Source organism: Sphaeramia orbicularis, chromosome 10 (assembly GCF_902148855.1).
Source record: "Sphaeramia orbicularis chromosome 10, fSphaOr1.1, whole genome shotgun sequence".
Classification (NCBI taxonomy): domain Eukaryota; kingdom Metazoa; phylum Chordata; class Actinopteri; order Kurtiformes; family Apogonidae; genus Sphaeramia; species Sphaeramia orbicularis.
Window position 1 is genome coordinate 24,034,469 of NC_043966.1, and position 21,691 is coordinate 24,056,159.

The window sequence follows — 21,691 nt, forward strand, 5'->3', positions numbered from 1 at the left end:
TAAGAAATAGAAGAGTCTTCTCAACTTGTAAAAACACCTTTTCCTTGCCACATTTGGAGATGCATGGTTTGTACTGGACAGATGGGGAGTAAAAAAAAAGTAATCTGATAAGTAACCAAAGCTATCAGACAAATGTCGAGAAATAAAAAGTACAATATTTGTATCTGAGATAGTGGAGCAGAAGTGAAGTACTGAAGTAAAGTACATCAAATGTGCACATAAATACAGTGGTTTAGCAAAAAATACTTATACCTCTGTTTTTAGTAAAAGAAAGGATATAAATATAGCAGTAGAAAAAAAAGGTTTTGGACACCCTTAAAATTTTACACAATCTCAAATATTATCACATTCTGGACTAGGGTGCATCGAACCCCCCTTTTGTCAAGTTTTTTCCTGTCCCTGGTCTAAAAAGTTTTCATTTGAGTAGAAAACACTACCTGTAAAATATTAATTAATTTTGACCATGTTTAGGTGGGCCACCGTGTGTTTGAAAATTTGAACTGCAAGGTTGCCGAACTCAGAAGGCCCAGAAAGTGAATATACCGTTTAATACGCTTAAGTCAAGTAAAACTTCCTAAGTTGTTCAAATATGCTTTATAAACCTTACTATCAATAGTTTAAGCCCTAATTAAAACAGAAATTAAAAAAAAAAAAATACAATAAATTTTCAAAGTAATTATCGGAAAAAGACCTAAAAATGCCATAATCTCTTGTTAGTGCCAAACTGATGTCTGATGAGTTGCCCATTTGCAGTATGTGTTTTAAAATAAATGCATGTAAAAACATATGAATGAAAGTTTGTCGAAAGTTTCAAATTCATCTCGAATCTACTAAAACCTTGCCATTTTTTGTTTATTTACTTCTTATGATTTTATAGCAAACAGGAATGAAAAAACAAACCAGTCAAAACTTTGGATTTTTGAACCTGCCGAATTCGGCAGCCTTGCAAGTCAAATTTTCAAATGCCCAGTGGCCCACCTAAATAGAAAAACAAATTTTGCAGGAATTTTGCAGGAATTACTTTTTCACTAAATGGAAAAAAGTTAGACAAGGGACAAGTAAAAAGCAAACACTTTGCAAAAAAAATGAGGGGTTTGATGCACCCTATTCTGGACAGTTTCAACATGTCATGCTCTGGATGCATTATTTTGCTGAAACATGCAGATGTGTAAAAGGGAGTGTGTGGGTCTCGAGAATGGCACAGTACTTGGCAAACATCAGTGACCTATAAGTGATTCCTAATGCACTATGTCACAAATACATGTATGTCCAAAAACTTCTTTCCAAATGTGTACTTGTGTGGAGTTGTCTTCGGTCCTCCACATTCCATTAAACACCTCCTCATCTTTCATCATCGTTACTGTATTGCTCTACCGCTGTTATTGTAAATAGGTTTGATTTATATCTTTTATATTCTGTTATAGTTGATCTTTTATACTATTTTATTCATTCATATGCTATTTTTACCTCTGTTTTTAATTGCATGGCATTTAAATAACAAGGTCAGAGAGAAAACAGTATCTCAGTTCTCTGTATGTCCTGTGCATCTAGTGAACTGACAATAAAAAACTTTGAACATGTGAAGACAAACCTGCCAGGTCAGAGTTAACACAGTTTAAGGGTTCGTTTTAAAGGTCAAAGGGCGCCCTCTAGTGTCCATGCAACGCTACTTCAGTTCCTCTACTGTAAAAACATGACGTGAGTTTGTTTGTCACTCAACACCGTTGGTCAGGACAGGAGACGTGTAGCTGTAGGGCTCTATATTTAGATGTGTAACCTACATAAACAGATACTTTTCCTGCGCTTCAGACAGTCCAGATCCATCAGAGAGAACCAAAGTCTTCTTCAGGGGCCCAAATAGTAATGGCCTCAGTCAAAAAGGACAACAGACTGACCAGTTCACAAAGCTCTGTGTGTGTCGGTTTCGCCGGGATTTTCAGTAAAACCATCACGTCGCCTTTGGAGGTGGTAAAAATAAAAAGCCAGGTGGGGACTTTCCATACCAAGAGAGGTTTGTGCCAAAGTTTTATGCTCATCTACCAACATGAAGGGCTTCGAGGATTTTGGAAAGGAAACCTCGTCTCATGTCTCCGGTTGTTTCCATACACCGCAGTTCATCTTACAACATATAAAAAGTAAGTAAAACCGATGTAAGGTTTGTGTATTCTGTTGTTTTAATCAGTTTTGTCAACTCTGTCTGCTTTGTTTTGTAGCTAATATTCAGTCTGCTAACATTGGCTTAGCAAGTTTATCTGATGAACGCAGTTAAAAAAAAAAAAAACCAAAAAAAACCCACGTAATTTATCGAAGGAAGTAGAATTAAAAGTACATTCACTCAAGTTAGTCTGTGTTTTACACTGTAAGATGTTATTTTAACAGTGACCGGGTTGTTTATTTCGCATATTTAGAGTTTCCTTGTTTCTAAATGTAGCACTTCCTGTTTCTCACTCATGTTGTATTTTCAGCCAATCAGAAGGCTCTATTTTCCTCATTCGATTTGTTCAGGCAAGTAGTCATGTATTCCCCGAGTGAGGCCTGACAGGTAGTCTGAAGGTTTAAGGACGTATACATACTTAAATTAGGGATGATCTGACAGTGGAGCTTGATGAATTAATTTTTTTAAATTCATATCCAAATAATCACATATGTAAGAAAAAGTGTACATATGTGTATTTGCTCAAAGTTGTTTCTTACTCCATTCATGCTTGTTGAAGTTTTTAATTATTTAAAACCAAAAGCATACTGACCTAAAATGTTCAATACCTTCAAACCACTTATCTACTGAAATAATACAATTGAAATAATAATGCGTGAAATAATTCAGTGAAAATGCAGTTTCACAACTTTTCACAATCATCAGATGCAGTCCATTTGTGTGTGGTGTTTGTGTATTAAATGTCAAAATACCGCCATCTTCTGCAGCATTGATTCACCAGTAAAACCTATGTAATTTGGCAAATGACGATGGTTATAGATGCTTGTTTTTCTTCTCTTTTTGTCTTTTTTTCATATATTTTGGTGAAAAAGTCACTTATTCTTAATTTTTTCTCTGTTTTTATTTGAATTTACTCTGAACTTTTAGGAAACATCTACATGATCAGTACATTGAATATAAAAGAATACTGATTTGCACTGAAAAATGTGAAATGCAGAGAATCATATTAGATTATATAGTGATAAATCGTTTTGGGAAGGTTATATTTAGAGGCAAATCAATTTGGAAGCCCCAAAAAATATTTCTAGGTATGTAGGGTTAGAATAAAAAAAATAAAGTTACTAGAATGTTGACGTAATGTGATAATTTATATTAAAAAAAAAAAAAAAGTTAAAAAAAAAAAAACAAAAAAAAAAAACCCAAGCTATTCAAATTTCTACTCCTATTATTAGAAGATATTTATTATATAATGTATGCCTAAGATGTTTTCACTAAACTTATTAAAATAAAAATCAAATTCTGAGCTTATTGGCAGGAAGTTAAAGGGGCAAATATTAAAAAAAAAAAAAAAAAAAATCTCTAAAATCTGTTGGTTTTAAGCTTCTCATAATGCTTCTTTGGGAGTTAACAGGAGGGGGATGGAGGAGACGGTGCTGCCTGGGAGTCCTAACCTCAGGCAGAAACAGCTTGACAGTTCTGTCAGGTTACTACAGGGCAAAGCCTACCGCAATGGCCGACAGCATGAGTGATCAATTAACATGCAGAGCAGCGAAAAACCCGCAGCAGTGACACGAGTCCATCAGCGCAAAGTCATAAATACAGTAAACACCAGACTGTAAAGTGCAGAAAAAGCCGCTGCTCTCAGTAGATGGGGTCTCACGCGCCAGGACACGTGTTCATCAGTGAACCTCTGTCCTGTTTTGTACATCATGTTCCAGGAAAGAAAACCCACCTCTGTTTGTGCTCCACATTGTTTTTCATTTGTTAAGTGACAGAAACACGGTCCTGAAAAATACTTCAACGTGACGGATCTGAAAATCCTATTATTAACAGAAGTATATAGTCTATAAGTATGTGTCTCCTTTAATGAGCATTTATCTAAACTCTAACATTAGAGATGAATTCAAAGCCCAATAAAGGGGATCATATGACTCCAGTTCTCAAATTACTATTGTTGGTTTATAAAGCACTGAATGGTGTGAGACCAAAATAAATTTCTGACCCTCTGATGTGTTATGAACCACGTAGAGCACTTAAACAGCTTGGACAAGTCTGCTTTTTGTTCCCAGAATCGAACTAGACATTGAAGGACAATGTTCAGTTTCTACAGTTTCCACATATTTGGAACAAACTCCTAGAAACCTGCACGTTTACTGCAGCTCTCAGCTGTTTTAAAATCAACATTGAAGGACTTCTATTTGCTGCTTGCTTCCTTTCATTGAGAATAAAAATTGTTAATATCCGATACTGCACTGTAACTTATTTTTTGCATTTTATCATATCTTATTCTTATGTCCTATTCTGTTTAATTGTTTTGTACATGAAATGTGCTATACAAATAAGCCTGCCTTGCCCTTTGTCCACACTCAAAAGTTTGGCATTTGCTTGAAAAATTTCTTAATTTTTATGATCATGGATTCAGCTATCTGATGGATGAATATTCTAATGCACTGAAAAATACACACATACAGGAAATTGTGGTTCTTTAATCGTTAAAGACCCTGCAGCTATTTTGTGACAACTTCTGAATGAAATTTTCCCCATATTCAGTGATTTATCATTATTTATTCTAATATTATCCTCGGCATTTTGCATTTTCAGTGTAAATCATGTATTTTCCTATATTCATTCACTGATCGTGTAGGATGTTCATTAAGCTCAGAGTAAATTCAGAGGTAATTATATCAGAGCAGAGGAAGCTGAAGAAAAAGTGACTTTTTCAGTAAAATGTATCATTCAATCAAGTGTATGCAACCATTGTCATTTATCAAACTACATGAGTTTTATTGGTGAATCAGTGTTTCAGAAGATAAGTGTTTCCACGTTCAGTACAGAGCCTCTGAACATCCAAATGTGTCATATCTGATGATGATTAAAGGATGAGAAACTGCATTTTACCTCAATTATTTACATATATTGATAAGATTAGTGGATCAACAGATATTTAAAAAAAAAAAAAAGATTTTTAGATACTTTTGGTCACTGGAGGCTGTTTAGACCTTTTTAAGGGTTGAAGGAAATTCATGCTCACAATAACAGCCAATAAGGATGATTTATTATGTCGATTATGATAAGTACAAACATGTTCATAATAAGCAAAATATAAAAACACTGCCTTCTCTCAGCATTGATCTTTTTATTAACACCAGCAAAATACACAGTTGAATGAAAACACTGAAAAGTTGAATGTCTCATCAATTATTTCCACCTCCCTGTGTTTGCAGGATAGTCGACCTTCACATGGATGAGCTGGGCTTCATCTCCCAGTGGAGGGCCATATTTGCTGGAGGTCTGGCTGGAGTGGCTGCTGCCCTGGTCACGTACCCTCTGGAGGTGGCCGAGACCAGGCTCATTGTTCAGAACTGCAGAGAGCCCACATATATCGGGGTGGTCCACACTCTGTCAAAGATCTACAGGACTGAAGGGCTCTTTGCTCTCTACAGGGGCTTCTCCCTGACAGTTTTAGGTATGTGTGCATAAATAATTCACTTCTGTTGGACAGTGTTACAATATCAAACATTAATGGCGCTGTTCATATAAGCTGTGTTTTTTCAGTTGTTCAATTCACCTGCCAGAATTTTAATGAAGCCAATTAAGTTGGCACAGTCAACGACTTCAGGTGAACGACTATAATTTGACATAGACCCCTTATTAAAACGAATTCTTTTACAGATTTTTTCATCTACCTGTCATAATGTTGGCTGAGCAAATATAATTTCAGGCATCGTCATCACAATGTCTGCATGTGCAATAATCATATTATGGTGATGTGTAATGTCAAGGGATGGAAATTAATTCCAGTACCAACTAAAACTGAGTGATGAAGAGAGACACAGAAAACTGAGAAAAGAAATGCAATTATATGGAATTATTTTAGCTACAGAAAGGATGATGTTCAACAAAACCAGTGTATGAAGCTACATAATTTCCTTCAAGGTTGTCACAATGCTTACCTGCTTTTTTGCTGAAAATAGTACAGCATTAAAGTAAAAAAAACCACAAATTTTCAGCTTTAATTTTCTGTGCAGAGAGAATGATTATTTCTTCAAAAGTAAAGATACTCAAGTCATCTGGTGAAAATTCCTGCCATTTTCCATATTGCACAAAAAAGTCCAATGTCATGTGCTATACATTATTTAATTTCACATTTTAGTGTAACTTATGAGTGCATCTTATTTGCTCACAGGAGCTTTTCCCTTCTCTGTTGGATGCTACGCTGTCTACATGAACTTGGACAAGCTTTGGCAGGAGCCTCCTTTTCGCTTTACTCCTCTCCAGAATTTCATTAACGGCTGTCTCGCAGCGGGAGTGGCCCAGACCCTCTCATACCCTTTTGAAACTGTAAAGCGGAAGATGCAGGCAAGTTGCCACCAAAAACATTTCATTTTTTACATGTAGGCTCTTTCTTCAAAAGAAACTGAGAAATCAAAAAAAAAAAAGCTTCAGTGTATTAGAACTCTTACTCTGAAGATAGAATATAATGGTGATAAATATATACATTACTGTACAATCACTTGAAGAATCGTTGTGTTTTTGTTTACTTAGAAAGAAGATATAAGATTATGACAGATTATCCTGCTGGTAGTCAAATAATTGGGCATCAAGCATTTGAGTTACTGTTCTTTAGTGAGCTCAACTGAATTCAGCTGCAGATGCTAAGGGACAAGAGACAAATTATGTTTGTTCACTTAAATCAGCTAACGTAATTGAACAAAATTCATTCTGAGTCTAAATTAAATGCTTATCATTATTCTAACTGTAGGCGTTCATTGTAAAGTGCTTTGTGTTGTTTCTTGTACACCGGTTGGATTGCCACCTATGGTCCACAAGGGGCAGTATGTGTGTGTTTATGTGGGGCTTGAGTCTGACCTTTCCTGGTCACAGTTTTAGGACATAGAAAGTCAAATTCTCTGATCAGAATACCATTAGTTGTTAAATTACCTTTCCAGTTCAGCCTATGGGCATTTGAAGTGTCTGGATCTTTCCTGTATGTAGAGTTAAATTCTACAGTCAATAAAAACATGATCTGTCTGCTCCTCTTCTGTATGTTAAAAAGGACACATGCATAACAATGGCGCAGCAAAGGGCAAAATACTACATCCGGTTTCATCAGCCTATTATTAGCCACCACAAGGTTCAGCAGCAGCTGGGAATGTGAATGTGTCCCAGGCCTGCAGAAGCTAGATAAGTTCTCTAAAGTTAGACTGTAACTATCAGACAGCAGGCAAGTACAGTGTTATGTCAAACACAACACCTTCATTACAATAACAAGAAACCCTTTAATGCATGGAATAAATAATGACATAGTTCAGAGTTTTGCTTTTAAAATCCCATAGGTAATCATTAAATATCAAGCAGAAAATGAATGATAGATGAGCTAGTGAAAATGTTTGCAGAAGCTTTGGGTAATGATTTGAGGATAAGTATTGTTTAACTCTGTGTTAGCTTAATGTTCCATCACTAGAAGAGACTGTTTGAAGAGTCTAAAAGCTTTATGGTTGCATGTTCCCTTTGAAACCTTGAAACTTCTAAAGATACTTTGTCACATGACAGTCTGTAGCCTGTAAAGTCGTCAGTGTGGTAACAGGGACAGCCTAAGGACACAGAGGCACTTGTCTCACACATGGAGGGTCTTGTGAACCATACTTATCTGAAATGTGTTTTAATGTAAATTGCTTAATTTACTTTTAACCAGGTTTTCTTCCACAGTGTTTTCTTACATTATTACATTACTTTATCAGCTGGTTGTTTAATATTAAAATTAATTTTGTTGCTTTTAATAAAATGCTGTCCTCATAAGTAGCTGTGCAAAATTAAATGTTGTAAATCATAAGACGGCCTACCAACATTAAACAACACATAAAATAATCTCTAGTCAAGCACCTGTTTACATCAGTGTCACTTTACCTTTTACTCTATTCGTGCATTTGCAAGACATTGTTGAAACGTGTATTTCCAAACTTCATCTGCTATAAAATTAGAGACAGCTCTGTTGTCTGCTTTGTCATGCATCATTTGATTTTCTTGTGGTTATAAGTTTTTTTTCTCCTTCAACATTTGATGAGTTAATAATTAATAGGTGTTCTTTTTCACTTCTCTTAGGCGCAGAGTGCACGGCTTCCACATTTTGGTGGCGCTGACGTTCATTTCAGTGGAATGATGGACTGTTTTATTCAGGTTATTAGAAATAAGGGCATCCTCTCACTCTGGAATGGCCTTACTGCAAACACAATAAAGGTATGGCTGTAACTTATTTATTTTATACTTCATCATAATCACAGCAATAATTGTGCTCTTTATCAGTGATTTCACAGTAGTGGTTGCCTTATCATGTTACCGGCTATAATAGGAACTAAAATAACCACACTGCACGTGCTCAGGAGCGTGAGTTTCTTCATGGCAGAGAATGAATTGTAACCTGTGGCCTACGCACTGAAAGGGGCAGATGAAGGGGGTGGGAATATCATAGCAGGAATATTATGAGCAAAGTGAACAAGGTCAGTGTTGGAACAGCATGCTCCACTGCTGTATTTCAGCTGCAAATGTCATAATGGCAGCATTAGTTTGATTCATGTAAGGCCTTGTTGTGAACAGTCTGTTACAAAACTAAAATATGAGAGAGTAAAGCTATCATCCACTTGGAAACATTATGTACTCAACTATTTGTCATAAACAAACCAAACAACCACCATCGCCACATGAAACTATTGGCATTTATTGACATTAATTTATTGAATATTGTGTTGTAATACACTTATCTCTACTCCGTCTCTGTCATTTCTTCATAGATCGTTCCCTACTTCGGCCTTCTTTTCATCTGCTTTGAGACATGTAAGCAGGTTTGCCTTTACCGCAACGGGTACATTGTCTCACCTCTGAGCTATAAACTCACACCAGGCGTCGACCAGAGCCTCGGGCCGAATGAACTCGAAGAGGTGAAACGCTACTTGAAAAACAGGAACTTTGGATCAGGAGGGTCCTCCTTTGGAAACCGCTGGTGAAGATGTTCTGTATGAAAACAATGACAGTTTAACCCATAAAGAGATTCTGATGGCTTCATAAAGGAAAAAAAAAACACATTTACAGTATATCCTGTCAGCAAAGGTCTACCTCTTTCAGAACACTGTTATCGTAACTGAAAGCATTGTTTGCTTTCATTTGCTTTCATTCTTCCACAATGTATTTCACTTGATGACATGTGCCTTATAATTACCTATTTATGTATGGGCATATTTCTGATATTTTTGCATTAACACATCATAGTGCCATAGTGTTTTACAAATGCTCTTATATGCTCTAAAAATCAGATATGAGCATCATAACCATATGAGATTGTTGTATGACTGTGTTTCTGCTAAGTTATTATTATTTTTTTTATGTATGAGAGCTGTAAATGTCTGAGGCTTCATGGGTTTATAAGTTATGAACAATCATGTAGTTTGAAGATGGATTGTGATGGAAAATGGATGTTTAACTTAAAATTTTCTTCCAAAGAAACTTTATGTCCTTGAGGCATCTTCTATATACAGTACTGTGCAAAGAGCTTAGGCAACCTTTAGCTTTGTAGTTTTTACAGGGTTGAAGTATGTGTGTTTATTTATAACAAGAAATGTGCAGGAAATATGTGCACAGTATTGAAACACACACATACACACATATACTGTATACACACACACGCACACACAATCAGAACTTAATAGCTTCTGCAGGTAAAGTTGGTATTAGTTTGGTGTGGATCCAATAAATCTTCAACTCTCATCGGTTGGCTGTCATGAAATGCATGGCCACACATGCATTTCTCAGTCTTTGTAGCAGTATATGTACAAGTGTAATATACAGCAAATATGTAAAACATTAGATAAAAAAATGTGATCATTGTCAAAGCCATATGGGATCATCTGGACAGAGAAAAGAATAGAAGACGATGAAAGCCACAGGGACATTCTAAAGTGTGTGATATAACAAAGGATTAGGAAAACATCTATAAAGTTGAGCCACAAGAGTTGAACATTTAATCCAAATCACACTAACACCAACTTTACCTGCAGAAGCTGTTTAGTTGCGCTTTGTATGTGTGTGTGTGTTACAGTACTCTGCACATATTTATTGTGTAATCCGTGTTAGAAATAAAGACACATTACAATCCTGCAAAAACAAGAAAACTAAAGATTTTTGTATGTTTTATACACCATAATTTGTTAGACCCTCACTGTTATACCTTCTGACTGAATTAGAGACCACTTTTCCCGTCAAGATTTAAGATACATTGTCCTTTACTTTAACAAGAACCACAGGATCAGTTAGTGCGGTTGATATTAAATTATAAGGCAGCAGACCCGTGGATAGTCTTTGATCAGTCTGCTGACACCAGGTCTGCGTGGAAATAAGTCAGCTGATTCAATCATGTTCCACACTGTGGGAAACTGAGTGACAGCCAAAGGACATAAACAGATGGGATGACCTTTACCCGCCATAGTCTGGGCCCTTTAGGTCTCAGCTGTTTTAAAGTGACATTTAGTTCGACCTTGAGCCCAAAACTGACCAAACCCCGGTTAAAAGCTACCATAAACATTCTCAGCTAAGTTCTAGTGTGATTCAGTGACATATCAATCCAAAACGTTAAATTAAAGAGTTAAAGTTCAGTGTTGTAGACTGCTAAGAGGTTAAAGTTGCTATGATTTACTTGAGTGATGAGGGAGAACACCAAATCTGAATCAGAGGACATCACTTGGCCCCGCCCACTTTCCCAGCAGCCCACCAATCAGACTCCAGAGTGGAAGTTACCGTTTCTTCTCGCGTTCGGTCTTCTTAAATCCCCTCACTTGCAGATTGGGTTCGGCCATTTCAGCTCCACCGGCAAACCCCACCGACCAGGCACCGGGACGACAACGGACACCACCCGAACATGAGTGAACAGGCTATTTCTTTCGCCAAGGACTTCTTGGCTGGTGGTATTGCCGCTGCCATCTCCAAAACAGCTGTAGCCCCCATCGAGAGAGTCAAGCTTCTTCTTCAGGTCAGTGGGATGATCCTATGCTTCTGTTTTGTAAACTTTGAACATATATTTCTGATCTGGTAGTTGCTGATCTGGTAGATGCGCACATCTGCAGCGCGTCACTGCGTCATTTCTAAGGGATGGAAGGATTTACCAAGATGCAACGAGATGTTACAGAGGAGATAGAGGCTGTGATGTTAAAGGCTGACTTTTGCTTCTAAATATAGTAAATCGGAGCAGCCATCAGATGCTGCTGCAGGCACAGATGAGGAATGAGCATAACCGAGGCGTATCAGACGTATTATGTAATAGACCGACCAGCAAGCTGCAGCCTTATCGAGCATCAAAAACAGCAGCTTTAAAATAGACACAACTCACCAACAAGTGTGTATCTGTGGTGTAAAGGTTCTCCTCTAAAGTGTTAGTGGTTTAGTTTGGGTTGACAACAAACAATCAAGGTCAGAGCAAGGTTTGCGCCATGGCTGTGCTCTGTAGCACTGGGCCTGGGCCCAACAACAGCAGGAGGAGGAAGAGGAGGAGGAAAAGGAAGAAGAGGAGGGGCTGTGGATTGTTGAATGAATGGCGTCAGGGTTGTACTCACTGCACATGGATGTAAACATGTTGGAAGCATGGGGGGTAACTAGTGAGAGTAATCAACACTTATGTCTGCAAAAGAGAGGAATAAACTCTCAGAAGTAACACATGCATTTGTTTAAAAGTGTATCCTAATATACTGTGATGTCTGCTTGATTACAGGTGCAACATGCCAGCAAACAGATTTCAGCTGACAAGCATTACAAAGGTATTATCGACTGTATCGTCCGTATCCCCAAGGAGCAGGGCTTCCTCTCATTTTGGAGAGGGAATCTGGCCAACGTGATCCGTTACTTCCCCACTCAGGCCCTCAACTTTGCTTTCAAGGACAAGTACAAGAAGATTTTCCTCGATGGTGTGGACAAGCACACACAGTTCTGGAGATACTTTGCAGGAAACCTGGCCTCTGGTGGTGCCGCTGGAGCCACATCCCTGTGTTTTGTCTACCCACTTGACTTCGCCAGAACACGTCTCGCCGCTGATGTTGGCAAAGGTGCAAGTGAGCGTGAGTTCAAAGGTCTGGGAGACTGCTTGGTAAAGATCTCAAAGTCTGATGGCATCAGAGGTCTGTACCAGGGCTTCAACGTCTCTGTTCAGGGCATTATCATCTACAGAGCTGCTTACTTTGGCATCTATGACACAGCAAAGGGTAAGCTTTCTCTATCAAACCTCACATAGCTGCTTGTGTTTGTCTCCGGACCTTCTTCACCTGTCATTAACCTTCTGGATTGATGTTTCTTTCACAGGCATGCTTCCAGACCCCAAGAACACACACATTGTTGTTAGCTGGATGATTGCTCAGACTGTGACTGCAGTTGCCGGTCTTACGTCCTACCCTTTCGATACTGTCCGTCGTCGTATGATGATGCAGTCTGGACGTAAAGGAGGTACAAAAAAAAACACAAAATATAAACGCATCATAAGTGTGTTAGTAGAAAGAGGTATGATAGTTTTGTCATTCTTTTTCTTTTAGCTGACATCATGTACACTGGCACCCTTGACTGCTGGAGGAAGATTGCCCGTGATGAGGGCTCCAAGGCTTTCTTCAAGGGAGCCTGGTCAAATGTTCTTAGAGGCATGGGTGGTGCTTTCGTGCTCGTCTTGTATGATGAGCTTAAGAAAATCATCTAAGTTTGTACATCCACTGTAATGTTGTGAAGTTATCTGTAACATATCTTGTACATTTGGAAGGACTTAAATGATGCGATATATTTATAGGGACCAACTAGTATTTTGCTACTAGTTGTACTGGGGGAATCTGTTACATACTCCTTTCTTGGCCCATGCTTTTTTTTCTTTTTGTTTTGCCCCTCTCCAGAATGTCATTCCCTGAACACAGGAATCTTGCCGGATAAAAGAGAAATAAAGGCAACCTACTGAGTAAAGTCCCGCCTGGTTTTGAAATCTAACACCATGTGTGAAGGGTCCTGTTGATGTAAACGAGTGTCCTGGCAGCCATGTGTCCCTCAGTCATGTTGGTGCAGGAAGCCATTTGGCACCTCCTCCTGTGAAATGTGAGCTTAGAGCTGCAGACGTCTCCCAGGTTGTAGCTGGGGAAGGGCCAAAATAAGCTGAGAAAGCTGACCTGCTGACAGCATTTCATCTCAGGCATACTAGGAGAACAAACATACTGTCTAAGAAATTGTAAGCTTTAGTGGTGTATCTTACTTGCACATTAATAGTTTGGTTTAGGTGTCTTGCTGCAGGGAAATGTCCAGGATTACCTGTAGGGAGGTGGATTATTCCGACCTTTAAATATACTTTTATCTCCTGCCAAGCCTCTTCTGACTCTACTACTGTGACTGACGACTTTAACCTTGAGCTGCCGATACACCTGCTCCAGCTATTTACCAACACATTCAGACGGTCTGTCTGCTTTTGATGTGCCAAAACTTAATGTCTTACTCTGTTTATCCTGCGAGGATGTTAAAGAAACGTTAACCTAAACTGGGTCCTAGTTAGGTTGTCCGTGTTGGGCTGGTGGTGATGATTTTCCAGCCATGTCATAACTGGGATTCCTTCTGATACATGATCTTGCCAGCCGTAAAGAAGCACATGATTGTAGCCTGAACAGGACACGGCATAGAGCAGTTATTGGCCTCTCTACGTTAACAGCTGACTGGTATTTGTCCTTGTGCAGCCTGTCCAAATATGGGACAGCTGTGATAAGTGCTTCAGTGTGTAGTGTTTCATGTACACTGGTGTCCTTTAAACTAATGGACAATGACACTTTTTTCATTATTTGGGGCTATAATGATGCTGTCACTTTGTATTCTTAACTGCATGGCTCTCTAACTATAAGGTCACAGAAACACTCTGCAGTTTAATCAATCTTTTGAACCATTACTATAGAGCTGTTGCCCCCTGTGAACGTTACACGACCATTTCAGGGTGAATGGAGTAAAGAGTCTGTTTAAATTAAGACGGTACTGTTAAACACAGGCCAGTGTGGGGCTACAAATTCTCATTAGCACCGACTTGTAAATGTCCACTCTAACCCTGGTTACAGACTAATTACAGTCAGTTCTTACTGTAGGTTGTAGAACTAACATCATAGTTCATCCATGGCATTCACCAGTGACTGCAGCTGTAATTACACTTCTTGAAAACATGACTACATAATAAAAATGGGTGTTATATCAAATCTAAAATTTCAGTTTAGCTTTGAGCCATTGTTCTACTCACTATTCATCATAATTCAGTCCCTAGAGATATTTCACTGCAGTATTTTTCATTTATGGAAACTGGGAAAAGTCACCAAATCAAACCTTCACTTCATAAATGACAACCTTAGGGCAAGATCATTAATGTGTCAGTGACAGGGTAAATAAATCTAGCACTCTTTGTATTTAATGTGAATTTAGTCAGTATGCTGCATGCCAGTAAAAAATAAGGAAGAACCACAAATATAAAATTCATGTCTGAAACTGTAAGAGAAAGGTTAACGTGGTGGTTCTATGTGTTTTAAAAGCTTTGTGAGTAGAATGCCAGGATGAGCTTTCAGACACATCGTCGCATCTTGGACACTCTTGGACATTTATCCCAGACCAAAGTTGAATGGACGACAGAGCCTCATTTTAGCAGCACTATCAGATTACACGATTTACTCAGCTGGATGGAGTCTAATCTTCCTTTCAGTATTCAGAAAGTCTCGGACATAACCCCTGACCCAGAGAAAACGAGTTTTAATACTGTTTTGACAATTTGATCTGCAAAAGCTCTTCACAGCAGGTAGCACGTTGTTAATCCTTTAATTCAACAAGTCTCTCCACAGCTGTCCCATTACAACTTTAACAAGGATTAGTGAATCTGAAGCAATGGGGATTGCACTGGGTGAATGTCTGGGTAGCATTCTGTAGGCTAGGCCTTGAGTCTAACATCCCAGACAACTTTTATCTGCAATACATTTCAATGTTAAGAGTAAACAGCAGCTGATAGTATATTTATTTACATGTTTAGAGTCAGTCTGCAGACTAATAATGGTGCAAGTCAGTAAAAATTTTTGTCCAACTGATGATGAGATATTCCTTAATTTTCAAGTACATTTGGAATGTAAATGAACGCCTCTGTATTAAGTGAGTGTGTGTGTGATATTGAGGGTCCACGGATTGCTGGCACTACTCTTCACACTGTTACTAAAAGCCTTCTGTCAGACTAGATGTTACATAATTTCAGCTGTTACACTGAATTACATCACCACTCCTTTGGGTCGTGACCTCAGTGCTTTTCACTGCTGAGGGCACATATGCCTATTTATCCATCATCTATGAATACTATAAATAAGTAATAAATGTCAATCTGTGTAGAGAATTTCCTGATAATATCATGTATATTCTGTACAGTTTCTTCTTTTGAGAGACTCATGCTGTAGGTAAAGTTATAATTGATAATGATATTATACACATTGAAAGAGTTTAAAAGGTTTCTCTTCATACCCCACAATTATGTACACTTTTGAAGGGTTTTATACTATGTTTGTAATGTCAACTTTTATCATTTCTAAGTGCTGAGACATGCACATATCCTCACAAATGTCTCCAATTTGATATTAAACACTACAAAGTTCAAAAGATAAGATAAAAGGTAAGATTAGATAAGATAATCATTCTATAGTCCTACACTGGAGAGCAATATAAACAGAAAACAGTGAAACACAATATAAAGTGCAGACGGATTCAACCACAACCATTTTAATTAGGTGGTTTAATACAGGAATAATTGTAAATATAGTGAAAGGTAATATAAATTTGAGATACTGTATATACAACAGCACATACAATGCACCACTGAAAGACTATACAGTAAACGGTAAAGAAAAGCATTTGCTCATGAGAATAGAGGATGGCTTTATTGGAAACAATATTCACAGTTGCATAAATCATTTGTTTTTGTGTATTCTTGCATCTTAAGTCAGCCTCTGTCCATTTTAACTTATAAAAATCAATAAACGTAAGGCTATGTTTTGCATCAAAATTACACTGTTTACATAATTTCAGAGTATATGCAGTATATCTCAGCTGATTAGCCTAAATGCTTTAGTAAAATCCAGCTTCTGTCATCCAATTGTAGAGTTACAGGTATTTAACCAGTGTTGTGTCGTAGATATGAGCAGGACTGCAGAAACACCATTACTCAGCTTGTTTATGACAGATGAAGGATAAAACATCCAAATCCAGTCTAGGCTCTGCATTAAATTATATACCTACATAAGGAGGAAAACTGCTTCGTAAGTACGTGGGACAACTTCTCATTTGCATCTAATGTGTAAGACAACCTTCCTCTGAGGGCATCTATAGTCGCACTCTGGACAGAGAATCACAGGTGGTGGGCTTCAGCACCACCTGTCAGCCACATCCAACAATGGCTTGACATCATCCGCAAGCAGTTTCACATTCATTCACACTTTTATCAAGGTGAGCCCCAGGAGGGTGTCAAATCACAACTCACAGAGGGTAAACTGCCAGAATCTTTTGAAATATGATTAAGTGAAAATGCAGAAATGTTTATTTATTTGAACATGAAGATTGGGATATAATTAAACACTGGTTTTAGTCACAAGTAAAGGAGTACTGATGCCATCATGAACTTTTTATATTTATTTAGTTATTTATTTATTTATTTATTTATTTATTTATTTATTTATTTATTTTTTGCAGTGGTGTTGTTTTATTGGCTTCTGATTATTTTAAGCTAAGATGATACATACTTTATTGATAAGATATTCTTCATCTGTAGAATGAAATATTCTATTCTGTGAAACTACAACAGTCTGACAAATAATCTTGAATATATTTTTCTTTCCAATTTTTATAAATAGTGTAAGGAATAGTCTTTATTAACTGTCCCATTATTTATTTATTTATTTATTTATTAAAGTGGTATCGTTTTATTGTGTTCTATGTTTTAACTAGTTAGATATTTATGGTTTTTGTCAATAAAATACAACTTTTGTGAAAATAAACAAGGAAAAACTAATGAGTTGCATGTTTGTTTCCCATGAGCCTTTGCTCATGTCTCAGTGCTTCCTGCTGTCACGTGCAGCTGTGGCCTGTAGATGGCGTCCTGTTATAATTAACAGCAGACGCTCGTGGTCGGATTATCTACAACCAATCACAGCAGCGACTCATACACTATATCATAAACTTCGCTTTTTTCTTCCTCTGCCCGTTTCACTTTCGGGCAAACTGTTTTCGTGTGGTTTGCAGAAGATGATGAGTGTTCGGTTAAACACTCCCCGGCTCAAACTCAAACACACCACCGGAACCAGGCTTTTGTAAGAGAAGAAGATGTACGTATGGCGCTTCTCCATCGCCCTGGTCCTCGGCTTGGTTTGGTATTTTTCAGAATGCGGTCGAACTGTGACACAATACTTTTTATGTATCCTCTTTTGTTTTTCCACTCCACTGTTACTCGGAAACAGTGGGCGAGAAAGCAGCACGCAAACAGACGAAGACACGGAGGAAAAGACGCTCCTGGTAATAAATAAAACGCAAAGGGACTTACAGGTTTTTATTTGTTGTTTTATAGGATGAACTCTGAATTATCATGCTTCTAGTGGGCTGAGGTTAGTAGTGGGCGCATGTGGATCATGTGATGACAACTCATATAAAGTTTAATGAGCAGGTTAAGTAGTAAAATGTTGAGTCTATAGCCTCCTGAGATCCAGGAAAGTAAAAGTTTTGGATTATTCACTTTAAATGATTGCTTTTACCTCCTGCAGAAGACAAAAATGCAGTCCTGGGTGTTAGGAGGTAGAGGATTTTAGTCCTAAGTAGAAGGTTACAAGCAGTAAGAAAATGTAAACTTTCAGATCATCAGCAATAGACTGAGGTGCACTTTCTTTTAAGGCCTGAAAAACCTGTTTTACTCACTTCATACAGACCCTGACATACTTGATGTTCTTGTTTGTCTCAATATTTCCTCTCACAATTGCATTTTTTTTTTTTATCATGTCATCATATCAGTTTTTTTTTTGTTTTTTTTTTTAAGGAACGAATAGAGGAGCATCTGTTTCCTGACTTGACTGATGGAGAAAGCAGCAGCCAGACTGAACCTTTGGAGTGTCAGTATCCACATGTGAAGAGGTCTCTGCAGCAAGGTGAGGCATGTTACTGTGCCGAAGAAAAATGTCAGTTATGGCATTTTTAGGCTGAGTAAACTCATTTGCTTTTACAAGCTGAAAACACTTAGCATTGAGGTTTTAAGTGAATCCTCTGGGCGTGCTTTGTCAGCGCATAGCAACTGTGTTTTTACATGACACTATGAAAAGGACAGTTTTGCATAGACACAGCTGCAGGGCAAGTGTCATGTTACATGAAGTGAGGAGGAGCTTTTAGCGGAGGAAATATGAAAACACACTCCGTTGTTGAATGTGGTTGACATGTGCTGCACAGGAAGTAACATATCTGATTTTCATGCACAGCTATTGGCTAAACTAGCTTTACTGCCCATATTACAGAGCAATTCCATTTTACTTTGCACATTACAGTTTATTGTTGCACATTACTGTTTTTCTAACATTTTTTTACATACTTCTAAGTTATGATGTATAGTGTGTTTGCTCTTTATTCTATATATTCTATTTATGCTGCCTGTCATGCTGCTTTTGCACTACAATTTCCCAGTTTTACTATCTATCTATCTATCTATCTATCTATCTATCTATCTATCTATCTTGTTTTCCTTAAGCTTTAAGATCAACAGACATGTCACAAATTAGACCAGTGTTTTTCAACCTTGGGGTCAGGACCCCACATGGGGTCGCCTGGAATTTAAATGGGGTCACCTGAAATTTCTAGTAATTGATAAAAACTTATTAATAAAAAAAATATATGGTGAGGTGAGAGAGACAATGACAATACATAAAAGACATGACAAAGTCTGAAGCTGAAACTGAAGCACTGTGGTACTGTTTATCTTTCAGATGTTCATTGTGGTCAGTTTCAGATGCTGCAGTTCTTTCATAATTCATAGTTTGAGTTATTGTTTGTTCAGTATTAATTGTCAGCCTTGTAAATACAAGCTGGACTGACTGTACATAATCTGACTAAGGAAAATAAAATTCTCACTTTGTGCAGTAATCTACACCTGGCTTTTCTGCCTCCATCCATAATAATATATATTATATAGCCTAAATGTTGTCTAAAATTAATGATTACTTGCAACATAGTGTAGCAAACTATTACTTGATCAAAAACAAATTCATTTTAGCAAAAAAAAAAAAAAAGTCTCCATTTTGAATGTCTGGGGTCGCCAGAAATTTGTGACGTTAAAATGGGGTCACAAGCTAAAAAATGGTTGGGAACCACTGAATTAGAAGAAAAACTGACATAAAACATGCTTTTCAATCTGCATGTGGTCTTATTTTACTGTATGTAAACCAGCAAGTTTTTAAGGCTGCTCCTACCACAATCCTCAGTGAAGCTATTACAGCCCAGGAGGTAGTGGTGAGAAGGTCAGTGTTCAAGTTGCAATGTTGTGATGAAGTCTATCCCAACTGTATGCATACTAGCAGGTGCAGTATTATTAAGAGTTCAAGGAAAATATGTGTGATTTGGGACACAGCCAGGGTGTCTTTGTAAAGGCTTAGTCCACCGTGTCCTTCCAGAACAGCCTCCCTGCTCCTTAGCATTGATTCTACAAGTCTGTTAACTCTACTGGAAGAATGAACATCACTCATCCAAAATATATTCCCTCATTTGTGTTTTTGTGTCAGTGAAGAAGAGCGCTGTTTAACGCATTGATTCAAAATCTTCCATAAGTGTCCAGATCTTCAGTTTTATCGAACAGAAGTTGAAGCTGCAGTGCTTCATAGTTTTTTGGTGTCACTAGGCAAAAAGTGTTTTAACATCAACATAATTTTAGAGATTATAGAGAGCAGAAGTTTCCGGTTGTGCCCCATGAGACCTAACTTCAGAAAAAAATTATATGTATAAGCCATTATTTGATCCCCTTTGGACTATGTGCCATTTACACATATGGTGTTTGACAGTGTAAATGATAATTTTACAAGTCAAGAAAATCATAGTTTGTGGTAAAAGGATTGTGAAGTCTAAAAATAATGTCTACACACCTGCAGAGCTGAAGTCATCACAGCTATCTCTACACAATCTGTTGAGTTGCTGAGGTTGTCTCTGCTGCTTCAACATGACCTGAATGTAGTTACTTTCACCTTTTCTAATACTTTTTCACCTCTCTCTTAAAGATTGCGGTAAAATTTGCCAGGGCAGCAGCTGTTTTGGTGTTGGTGATGTACAGTAAATCACTTGTGACGATAAAGTAGTCCATTAAACTATTTTACACATAACTAAATGTTTCTTTGCCATCTTTGTCATGAACCGAGACTTTGTTGGCTCATAAAATTATCATTTACATCGACAAACGTTGTATGTATAAATGGGGCATTGATCACCATATTCTTTTTGAGGTTTTGGCTCCGTTGTGTTTCACGTGGCTGTTCATATGTGTTTTCATTCAGTAGGGGGTTAAATACAGGACTGAAAGCTGTAAGCACCAGTCACTGTTGAGATACAACTTTAGCTACTGTTCTACTTTGAAGCTCAACATGCACGCTAGTAAAAGATCTTGTCTTTTCACAGTGATGTGAAAATGGAATCAGACCACCTATATTAGTCTTTTGATTTGGAGTTCTTGTGTTTTTCTCCTTCAGCTCCTGCAGCTTTAACTTATTCAAACACATTTTAGTAAAAGTAGTTTTTAATAATAAATTAACCTGGCAGGGATGTGTATATATACTGCCAAGTTAACTAACACCGGAGGCTCCAGAGGTGTACACTCAGGGGACAGGAATCCCCAGACTATTGGGATGAGGTAGGTTTTATGCAGATCCCTGATGGCTTCCAGCTCCACCCAACAGGTACCAACAGTAACACTGAAAAACACAACGGCAACCACAGCACTGACTGCAACTGTAGCCGCTATGACTCGCATTATTTTCATTCTCAACAAACCATTCAGTGGACCATTGTTCCTTATGGATGGAGGCTTTGTCACCTGCCTGTAGGTCAGGTCATTGATTTCCTGAATTGATTCATAAGGTCTAAGTTTACACTGATTATCAATCTGAGTCTATTTCATCAAGGAGGTTTTAGTGGCATGTATGTGAAAGATATCACTGGAGATTTTCTTACACAATTTAGCATAAGAAGCCTATAATCAGGTGAATTATTGAAAATATGAATTTATTATAGTAGGAGTTGACCCCAAAGCAGGTATATTAATGTACTTTGTGTTTACAAAGTACATTAATTTGTGTCTTTGTGTTTGTGTGACCAATGAGTGCAAATAAGTGCAACAAGTGTGACTTCGAAGTTTCTCTACATGTAACCTTTCCTAAAGAATCCTCTACATTTTGCATTTTATAGTCTGGGATTTAATTTATGTTTAATGCAGTGATTATATAGATGTTTATTGCAGTTCAGAGTAAA

The 21,691-nt window shown here is 37.7% G+C and overlaps 3 protein-coding genes across 3 annotated transcripts in view; all 3 read left to right on the forward strand.

The window, feature by feature from the left end:
- The first annotated feature begins 1,712 nt into the window (after positions 1 to 1,712).
- On the forward strand, positions 1,713 to 9,652 carry slc25a43 (solute carrier family 25 member 43). Its single transcript, XM_030145327.1, has 5 exons — positions 1,713 to 2,135; positions 5,380 to 5,621; positions 6,342 to 6,514; positions 8,258 to 8,392; positions 8,944 to 9,652. The coding sequence occupies exons 1-5, from the start codon at positions 1,864 to 1,866 to the stop codon at positions 9,154 to 9,156; spliced, it is 1,035 nt and encodes a 344-aa protein (XP_030001187.1). The 5' UTR covers positions 1,713 to 1,863; the 3' UTR covers positions 9,157 to 9,652.
- A 1,314-nt stretch (positions 9,653 to 10,966) lies between these two features.
- slc25a5 (solute carrier family 25 member 5) lies at positions 10,967 to 13,129 on the forward strand. Its single transcript, XM_030145328.1, has 4 exons — positions 10,967 to 11,171; positions 11,907 to 12,393; positions 12,491 to 12,631; positions 12,718 to 13,129. Exons 1-4 carry the CDS (start codon positions 11,061 to 11,063, stop codon positions 12,873 to 12,875), a joined length of 897 nt encoding a protein of 298 aa, XP_030001188.1. The 5' UTR covers positions 10,967 to 11,060; the 3' UTR covers positions 12,876 to 13,129.
- A 4,236-nt stretch (positions 13,130 to 17,365) lies between these two features.
- Positions 17,366 to 21,691, forward strand: part of LOC115427677 (uncharacterized) — a 28,301-nt gene continuing 23,975 nt past the window's right edge. Inside the window, exons 1-2 of the mRNA XM_030146321.1 lie at positions 17,366 to 17,719; positions 18,234 to 18,342. Coding sequence (XP_030002181.1) covers positions 17,531 to 17,719; positions 18,234 to 18,342 — 298 coding nt within the window. The 5' untranslated portion in view covers positions 17,366 to 17,530. The remainder of the gene's footprint in view (positions 17,720 to 18,233; positions 18,343 to 21,691) is intronic.